Source organism: Syngnathus typhle, linkage group LG1 (genome assembly GCF_033458585.1).
Source record: "Syngnathus typhle isolate RoL2023-S1 ecotype Sweden linkage group LG1, RoL_Styp_1.0, whole genome shotgun sequence".
Lineage (NCBI taxonomy): Eukaryota > Metazoa > Chordata > Actinopteri > Syngnathiformes > Syngnathidae > Syngnathus > Syngnathus typhle.
In genome coordinates, this window is record NC_083738.1 from 27,059,254 (window position 1) to 27,069,435 (window position 10,182).

General features: G+C 45.6%; 2 protein-coding genes across 6 annotated transcripts in view; both read left to right on the forward strand.

The window, feature by feature from the left end:
• The window catches only part of LOC133162526 (neurexin-1-like), a 266,581-nt gene extending 264,188 nt beyond the window's left edge, over positions 1-2,393 (forward strand). For all 5 annotated transcript variants that reach the window (XM_061291765.1, XM_061291793.1, XM_061291775.1 and 2 more), the window contains one exon: positions 189-2,393. In XM_061291765.1, coding sequence (XP_061147749.1) covers positions 189-1,072 — 884 coding nt within the window. In that variant the 3' untranslated portion in view covers positions 1,073-2,393. The remainder of the gene's footprint in view (positions 1-188) is intronic.
• A 5,272-nt stretch (positions 2,394-7,665) lies between these two features.
• LOC133156822 (lactose-binding lectin l-2-like) lies at positions 7,666-10,085 on the forward strand. Its single transcript, XM_061282869.1, has 3 exons — positions 7,666-7,845; positions 9,678-9,892; positions 9,969-10,085. Exons 1-3 carry the CDS (start codon positions 7,767-7,769, stop codon positions 10,083-10,085), a joined length of 411 nt encoding a protein of 136 aa, XP_061138853.1. The 5' UTR covers positions 7,666-7,766.
• Positions 10,086-10,182: the final 97 nt, after the last annotated feature.

Genomic DNA, 10,182 nt, shown 5'->3' on the forward strand with positions numbered 1-10,182 from the left:
TTGTAGTAGTTTACCTCAGTCGGCAGTTAGTGCTTAAGAACTTGTGAGCTAGCTTAGACCGACTGAGTAGAACTAACATCATGTCAACCTGTAGTGCTGTACTACTAATGCTTTGTTTTCATGGCATGTTCAAGTTGTGTGTCGACTTCTGACCCCTTGCCCCCTCCGCTCTCTCTTTCTTGTCCTAGGAGGTGACATAGTCTTGCCCATTATAACGGTGGACTCAATAGACCCCCCCTCCATGGCCACCCGCTACCCAGTAATCCCCGCACCCCCCACCACTTATCGCCCCTTCCTCACCTTACTCGAAACCACCAAAGAGTCCCTCCCCTTGCCCAACATGCGCCCCCCCTGCCCAATGGACCAGGAGGACTGCGAGGAAAACGTGGAGGCGTCCGCGTACGGCTCGGGCGAGATGACCGAGTCGGACGACGAGGACTATTACAAAAACTCCCCCCTGGTCACCGACAGGACCGTCCTCCCCCCTCCCCCTGGAGCCGAGGGCCAAAACCCCCGAGATCGCCATTTCTCGCGCCTCCCTTACGACCACCGCCCGCCCGCGTCCTCCGCCCCCACGGCCGACCCCGATCAGCTCAGCCCCCGCGGCAAGGGGGCGGCCGGCGGAGGCGGCGGCAGCAACAACATCCCGGCCGGAAAAATGAACACTCGGGATCAGGTGCTGCTGCCGCCGGCCCAGCCCTCGTCGGACCCCGGCCACCGCAGGGCGTCGGGAATAACCTACCCTCCCGATTTCCCGCACGTTCCCACTCTAGACCCGACGTCCCCCGAGAGAGGCCTCCCGGGCGCCGTGGAGGTGCAGCAGTCCAGCAGCACCACGGGCATGGTGGTGGGCATCGTAGCGGCCGCCGCCCTCTGCATCCTCATCCTTCTCTACGCCATGTACAAGTACCGCAACCGAGACGAGGGCTCGTACCAGGTGGACCAGAGTCGCAACTACATAAGCAACTCGGCCACGCAGCCCAACGGCACCCTGGTGAAGGAGAAGCCGCCGAGCGCCACCAAGACGGCGCCCAAGAACAAGAAGAACAAAGACAAAGAGTACTACGTTTGAGGGAGCGCCGCCACGACGCACGGCGGCAGCTCGCGTTTGGGAGAGAGAGAACGAGAGAGGCGGGAAACGTGACATTAGTGCCAGCCATCCCCACCCTCCTCGAGGGAGACGGCAAAGCTAACCTTTAGCATTGCCGGGAAGTCACTTCTCGCTACTTCCTGTGCCAACAACTGATTGGGTTCACTTCTTTCTTCAGTCCTGTACAGAAGCACCACCAGTATCCACGAAAGCAGTATCCAGTGCCACGTCCTCGCCATCTCTCTCCTCTCTCTCGCTCGCACTCGTGCCATGTCTACGATGCTCGGCGGCTGGCGCCACGCGAACTGTGCCGTGTTTCAAGCATGTAGTATTCATCGAGGACAAAGACATCAACTTTTTTCTTTACGTGGAGTTCTGAGAAGAAGAAGAAAAAAAAACACCACCACTAAAACATTAGTAGCAATTTTACGTGCGATATCAACGCAGAAGACTCCAGACTAACGGTTGGCCAAATTCACCTTTGGATGGTCTGTGTCGTGTTTCTGGTGCCCCCTGGTGGGCCAACGGAGAAACTGTCTCTATGCCCACCGTCAAAGCAGGAAAAAAGCTCGCCAACCGGTCGACCTCTGCTCTGTATGATGCTAACGACGGGGACTTGGCCGAGACAGTGTAGCTATGACTCTGTTGACGTCCGAAGCATCAGGAACCGTGCGGCCGTCACTCTTCTCGCTTTGCAAAAAGGACAGAATGGGAATTCTGCAGCGGACTGGACTGAAGAGCAGCCTTTGTGGTTCTTTGTCGACTCCCTTGGAAGACGAGAGTTCCCAAGTACTCTAGTGTTCCAATTTTCTCAGCTCTATTAAAAGAAGACAAATGTACCATGATAAGAAAAAAAAAAAAGTTTGTGAAATGTCTCAATATTTGCCATCACAAAGAGAACCGTGTTCCCTCCTAACCATCATTCCTGTTTGCTAGACGAAAAAAAAAATCCTGGGCAATGAGGAAAAGCTCTTTTGTTATCGGTTTGCCTTTGGTCAAATTGGGGTATGTGCTTGTTCATCAAATTTATGTTTTGTCCTTTTTTTTTTTCTGTATGGCAGATCGTATGTCACTTTTACCCACCTGACTGTTTTTCATTGATTGCTTTTTCTATCTCTTTGCGTCTGTGTCCTGACAGACTTGCTGCCACATTTCCTTTTCTGTTACTCTACCCCACACACACACACACACCCTCCCCAACATCTCCCTGTTCTTTCTAAATGTTATTGTAAAGTGTTACAGTGAGATGACTCCAAATATGTGTACATTAACAGAGGGAATACACTTGGTTATATACTTCTTACTCCCTGTGTGCTGTGGTCTGTTTTTCTATTCACCGCAATACTTATAAATGAATAAATACCGTATTTTCCGGCCTATAAGGCGCACCGGACTATAAGGCGCACCTTCAATGAATGGCCCATTTTAAAACTTTATCCTTATATAAGGCGCACCGGACTATAAGGCGCACCATTAATGCATCATGTCCGATTTTTAATCCAAATCAAATCATTCTCCATTTTATCTTTTTTATTTCAACTTCAGACGGAACAAATTACTTTATAATCATAAAATAATGATCCATAGTCTTTTTGAGTCATGATTCATAGTCTTCAGCGGGCCACTTATGATTGATTTCATGACACAATGCTTTGGGCCAGTTTAAATTTAGGAATTTGGTCCATATATAAGGCGCACCGGAGTATAAGGCGCACTGTTGGTTTTTGAGAGAATTTTAGGTTTTTAGGTGCGCCTTATAGGGCGGAAAATACGGTAGCTATAAATGTCGAGTGCCTTTCAAAAGTATTGGGACGGCAGATAAATGTCTAGATTTTTGGAGGGGCTTGTAGGTTGTAACTGCTCTGGACAAGTTCAAAAAGTCTTTTTAGCAAACCTAAGATCTATCTGATTTTTCAGTTAAAGTGACATACGATATCTTTTGACGCTTTCAAACAACATATTTTGCATCGGCAAAATCTCTTATGAAGCATATGCAGAAGGAGAGGCTTGCAGATCAGGTGAGGAATCAAAAAGGATGCAAGGCAGGAAGCCGAAGGAACAATATGTGCTTGCCGGCGACATGTGTAAGAATGGGCGTGGGTAGTTTTCAAAGCAGGAGGGAAAAAAAACGAGGGTTCCCGTCTTGATCATCCTTCCCAAAAAATTTGGGCCTAGTTACCATGGCCACCACCATCCTGGTTCTCATGAGAGCGTTTTGGATGTAAGCAAAGACAGACGTAATTATTACGGTAAGTAACTTTCCGAAGCTGATGGGATGTGGTTTATGGTTAGGGTCGCAACATTGGAAATTAGTGATCACCCAATGCTCCACGTTGACACGTCCAATATGGTGGCGCGATTGACGTATTATTCAAGCTAAAGCAGCATCAATGGCTGTTTATGTCTAGTTTATAAAACGCCGTTACGTCTTGAGAATCATTTTTTTACGAGTACAATGAGACTGTATGAAAACTTTAGGTGCTCACTTTTGAGTAAATATACGTGTGAATTAAGTCCACACAAAAGATACGTTGATTCGTCCTTTATTGCATCCAAGTAGCAAATTGGACACGTGAAAATGACTCCGTACAAAAATATAATAACTGCACGCTGCTTGCAAACTAGAAAATCTGTGTGCCCACAAAATCCATTTTAACAAGCCACAGCTAAAATGTAAAGGTTTGGTTTTATAGGATAAGACTGCCCTCTCCTGGTACAGAACAGAATTTATATGGCCACTGAATATTACAGAAAGAAAATCCATACACCAGGGTTAGGGTTTCAAAGTAGGACTTGGGCAACAACAACAAGAAAGAAAAAAAATGGCTTTAAAAAAAAAAAGGTATAGTATGGACTGTTGGCAGTGACCCGAACAAAAAAATAAATAAGATGATAGATGTTTTAGAAAATTAAAAACAGTATAAAAACAAAACCGATTAAAAAGAACAACAGAAACAAAAACACGACCTCACACTCACGCTCACACAAACAAAAACAAAAAAACCAACCGAAATAAAGGTTGAATGAAAACCCTTATTTTGATTATGACTGTATGTTAAGTATGTTTTTGTAATGTGATTTGGGTTAGGGTACCATAAATTAGAAACACTCAAGTTGAGCTAGGGTTTATAGGGGTTAGGGCAGGCGTGGGTCCTCGAGGCCCGGTGGTGTCCTGCATGTTTTCTATGTCACCCTTTTGCAACACACCTGATTCAAATGGTCAGATAATTAGCAAGGTCTGCAGAAGCTGGATAACAATCCTGATGATTTGAATTAGGTGTGTTGCAGCAGGGAGACCCGTAAAACATGCAGGACACCGGCCCTTGAGGACCAGAATTGCCCACCCCTGGGTTAGGGGCTAGGGCTAGGTTTAGGGCTTGGGTTCAGACTGGGATTTGGGCTAGCACTCTCGACATTTCACGTTATGCATATTTCATTGTGTAATGGTTAGCAGTTTGGCTTTCTTGTACACCTTACGACCCCGTTAAGCTGAAGCATGCTCCCCCGCCCCCTTGCGCTACTTCTCGATCCATTTGAAAATACCGTTTTTTTCCATGTATAATGCGCCCCCATGTATAATACGCACCCTAAAAATGGCATGTTGATGCTGGAAAAAAGCCTGTACCCATGTATAATACGCACCCAAATTTTGACTCCTACTTAAGTCCGTCAACGTAAAATTATTTCAGAAAAAAGATCATCTTTGGGAACAACCGGATGTTATTCTGCCGTTTAGTATCACTGCGCATGCGCTAGCAAACTCAATAGCGAAGAAATGTTTCGGATTTGTGTCGGGTACATTGTGACCGCAAACGAGCAGGTGATCGAGCAAGCGTCTGATACGAGAGAATTGTGTTTGAAGTGAACAGCAGAGAAGAAAGCGCATCTGTAATGGCGGCCTCCGTATCATATCCGGATAAAAAAAATACAAATAGTACCCATGTATAATGCGCACCCCAGATTTTAGGACAATAAATTTGTTACATTTTGCGCATTATACATGGAAAAAAACGGAAAACAAAAAAAACAAGTGTATTCCTTTGAGAATCATCGCACAGATTTGTTGGCAAAAAGAAATTGGGGATTTAATTTTAAATCGGAGCAGAAACTAATATTATGGTTGATGACATTGTGATTTACCACCCGCTTAAAAAACAATCAAAAATTATCAAATCAATTTTCATTATTTTCCAAAATGCCCGTGGCTAAAAAAGATGTCATTACAAAACTAAAATGATAGAAAAAAAACCTCCCAACGATCGCCACTAGATGTCCCAGTTAGTTGCTAGGCTCCCAACCTTTTTTGGCTGGAGTCTTTGCTTCCAAAGAGAAGGCCCTCCAGACTGCTGCAGGCACAGCTAAAACACTTTTGCACCACTGAAGGAAAGAGGGACACTCAAGCAATGGGGAAAAAAAAAGCTGGGCGGGTTCTTCCTCTTAACGTGTCCAGTCACTCAAACATGACATCTTGATCTCCAGCCTCGTTGTCATCAACACCCACACCAATTTGCGACATGTTTGCCATTGACCTTCTGACCTTTTGTGGCAGGGCTGAAATGCAGTGCTATCTTTCTTATTGTTGTTGTGAGTTCATTTTAAAGGCCAATAAAGGACTTTGCAATTAAGCAGCAGCTGAGATGGGCACTCCTCATTCCATTCTGGCACAAAAAGAAGAAAAAGAAAATTCAAATCCATTCGGGAAACGTCTGTTCCCAAATTGATAGCAATTGATAACTGATGCCATCTTGCAGGTGCCACGTAAAAGTGAGCCGGGCCGTCGTTTCGGTGTTCCCGTGAATGAGTGAGTGGATGTCATAGAAAATAACAATTGTGGACTCACAGAGAGTACAATTTCTAGTGGAGGAAGGTTCAGGACGGTGCTGGCCCGGCGGCGGCGCGGCAACTTTTGAAAACCTTGAATGAGACCAAGACACCATGAGAGTGCTGCAAATAGAAACATTTGTTACCAGCAGCCTCCTGTCAGAAATATGTCCGGAACAAATTTAGGTTCTGAGAAAAGGGAGATAAGAAAACGAAACCTAACTCACACACACACACACACACACACACACACACACACACACGTACACACACGTGCACATGCACACACAATCAGTCACTTAGGTGCTCTCGTGAATGAGTGAACGTATGTCACTGAAAAAGACAATGGTGGAATCACAGAGAGTAAAATTCCAATTGATGAAGATTCAGGACACCAAGGAAACGGTGCACCACTGAATGACCTTCAATATAACTAAGACGGCCTGAACATCATGTACTGGAAACAAGGGAGGAGAGCAGAGACAAGAAAGCGAAACCTAACTCACAGGCAAACCGATACATATTAAGGAAACGTGTGCTCCCAAATTGATACTTGTCTTGTGCCTGGTGGAAAAGTACATACTGTACTGGCCCAAATATAAGACAACCCCCCCCGTGTGTCAAAGTCAAAGAAATCGAAATAACCTTTCCACTATCCCACGGTGACAAGATACATACAAGTAAACAACACAAAAAAATACAAACAATGAATAAATAAGAGTGATGAATAAATAAATCCATTTTTTTGGGGTGGGGGGATCCTGAGACACCCCCAATAGCATGCTGGCTAATCGGGAGAGACGAGGGCCGCTGCCATGTGGGGGGCCATCATTTGATCGGCTACAAATGAATGACATTTTAATCTAACTTTTAATTCAATGCATTTTCAATTTCACCATATTCGGAACTACAACACTCATTTTGCATCGCAGTTCTCTTCCCGGTGTCTCAAGTTGGGCGATACCACCCAGGCTGTGATGTACCGAAGTCAAATTCCTTGTTTGGCACGCTCAAATGTGACGAATAAAAAAATCTTGAACATAAAACATAATTCAACTGCTACAGTAGCCTATTTGTTATATATTTTAATGATGTATCATCTTTTATTTTCTGTTATAGTCACCCATGGTCAGCGCTTAAATATAGTGGACGCGGCGGTATTCCACTATTCTGTGCGCCTGCCATTGGGCCGGTTGGATTTGAAACTCCCGGGCTGCAAAATGGTCCCAGCACGCCACTGGACACCCCAAGCGCTTGGTTAAAAAACCACCGGTGCCTTTTAGGAAGCCATCCTTCCTGCTACATGACAACCTGCTCATTTGCCTTTTTTTTTTCCGCAAGCAACCCCCCTGATGTGATGAGAAAATGTCGGCTGATTGAGTGAGCCAATGTTTTTGATCTTTCAGTCAGTCGACGTTGTCATGAGCTCATTCCACTTTGACTGATGTCGAGTAAAAAATAAAATAAAAAATACTTTTACACATGACTTGGCTTCACTTTAAAACGAACGTAGGTTGAGGTGACCCCAAAGGTTGTCCCCCCTTTTTTGCTTGCGTCCCCTCTTTCCCATAGCGAATAAAATCAAAGTGGTGTCCAAAGTCTGGACAAAGGTGGCCAAAATGATATCGCGTTCCATTGCTCAAAGACGCGCACACGTACAGAGCGTCTCCGCGGGAACGCGCTCTTCCAAGGGTGCGATACTCGCGAAGGTGGGGGCCGAGCAGCAGCCGAAGCAGCAGCAGCCGAGCGAGTGAGCGAGCGAGCGAGCGCCTGTCGAGCGGGCGGCTGTCCTTGTTTCGAGCGGAACGAGTGCGTGCACCACACCGGGATTTCTGCGTTCAATAGCCTCGAGGCCATGAAGACCCCCCCTGCCGCGCGCCTGGCGCTGGTTCTTCTGTCTTGTGTTGTATGGACGTTGTACACCTGCGCAGACGGTGAGTCCATCGCCCAAAATGTACAACTTAATGATAACTTTAGAAGAACGTGTGTGGTTCGGATGGCAGTGCGGATCCGCCGCCGGGTTCAAAATTGGACCGACTTAGGAAGCTGGGTTAATTGGTCTCAACTATGGGGCGTTATGGCATTTGAGGAGTTTTTGTACAAAATCAGTCCATTTTCTGCGCAAAAGAGTTTGGCTTGATTTTCAACCCAAATTTGGTCCACCTTTTGGACCCAAATGGAGTTCTTTTCAAATGGATGTAACAGCGCTTGCTTTTGTGCACGTAAACTTTGTGTTGTGAGTGCAAAGAGTCTTTTTTACCTGTTTTTATGCCTCTTCAACAAGCTGACATTGATTGCGAGACGCAATGGCACATTCCAACCCCACTCCCCCCCTCCCTCACCCAAATGCGCACGGCAACTCGAGAGAAAGAAGTTTGCGAGGAAACGAATCTTAGAATGATTCCGGAACTCAAGTGACAGAGCAGAAAAAAATTATTGTAATTGTCAAATATGAACATGCGAGAACCCCAATATCACAGCAAGTCCTCAACATAGACATACATCAAATATGTTTGGGGAGTAAAAGAGCCCCAGTGAGGACAAAACGGTGTATCACTTTGTTGGAAAGGCAAACTCCGTTTTTCTCCTCACATACTGTCTCGGAAATAAGCAAAGGTTGTACTTACGCGTAATGACGATGTCCGTCCGGTCTGCAACAAAAGTCGTTTATTTAATGTGGCGCTCAGCATAAGTGATCAAATAATCATTTGAATAGTGATGGAGTGCATCCAGAGCCCTCCCTGCTCACGTTTTACCACCAAACAATGTTTCATATCGAATAGGACATGCAACCGACACAATTAGAGGAGCGAATATATCATTTGATGTTAACGTGGCACTTGTTTGTCCATCCCTCCAAACAAACAAAATCAACAAAAACCTCATACGGGCTACTGTCTACGTATGTAGCGACGTGCACACGCGTAACTTAGCAACACAACTGCACCACTATTGGCTTTAATATTTGCAACCATACATTGCGTTCTTCTTAGCCCCCCCCCCCCAAAAAAGGGCAAATACGTTGCACTGGAGCGTGTGTGGGCGGTGGGGCAAAGGAAGTGATAGTCACGAAGATTTGTTACAAGAGGCGTGAAATTCCAACACGTCTTCCTTTGCATATATTGTCAAAGTATCTTTTGGTAATTGATGAAAAGAAAAAAGAAAAAGTTGGAAGTGGAATTTGTTGACTTCTAGCGCCACCATGTGGGCAGGAGTTGAGTTAAAAAAAAACAAAAATCTTTTTCTCTCCCCGAGTGGCGGGAGAATGACAGAAGTGGACTGTATTTCTTCCCTTTTTAGACACGTGCAACAGTCCTTGAAATCCTTCAGGTTCCTGAAACTGTTATCTCGTGACAAAAATGTGTCTTGTTGATTTTTTGGGTGAATATAATATTTTAGTTTGTATCTTTTGGCGATAGATGAAAATAAATAAAAAAAAGTCGAATGTGGACTCTTTTGACGTGGGCCGCACTTGAGTAAAAAAAACAAGCTTGCCTGGCCAAGTGGTAGCACGAGGACTGAATTTCCTCCGTTTTTAGACATGTGTAACAGTCCCTGAAATGAATCAGCATCTTGAAACCGTTTGATGGTTATCTCATGGAAAACAATGCCATGTTTATCTTCTCAGGCTAATTGGCTTTTAATGCCCAAGTCAGTCATGCAGGTGACGCAGTTTGGCAAAAAGTGAATTCGGCCGACTTCATTCTTGTCTGTTTGCTGAATTTCTGCTTTTCACCAAACCAAGGCAACTTTGCTGTTTCATTAGGATCAACCAATTCTGGGCCAACATGTGACAACGGATGGACTCTTCACGGCTCCCACTGCTACAAGAAGATGGAGACGTACAACGGTTGGGTGGGGGCTCGTTACGACTGCGTCTTAGAGGGCGCCGACCTTGTCTCCTTCACCGACGAGAACGAGCAAGACTTTGTGAAGAGGCAGATGGGCGACAAGCCGTTCTGGATCGGGCTCTCCAATCTGGTAAGACCAAAGTGCTAGCTAGCGGCTGTTGGCTAGCTACAGGTAGTTGACTGACAACCGCAATTGGTTTCGGCAGAACTGCAACGACGAGGGGTGTTGGTTTTTTGAAGCGGGAGAAAAGGAGCTGACTTGGTCCAGCACCAGTATGACGCCGGACTACACCAATTGGAACACGGATCAAAGTGCAAGGTAAGATGGTCACCTCTTTGCGTTCTGTGTCCGGGAAGATGCACAGGAACATTTTGGAACCCTTTCCAAAAATGTGTGAGCAGGTTCAAAAACAGCTTGTG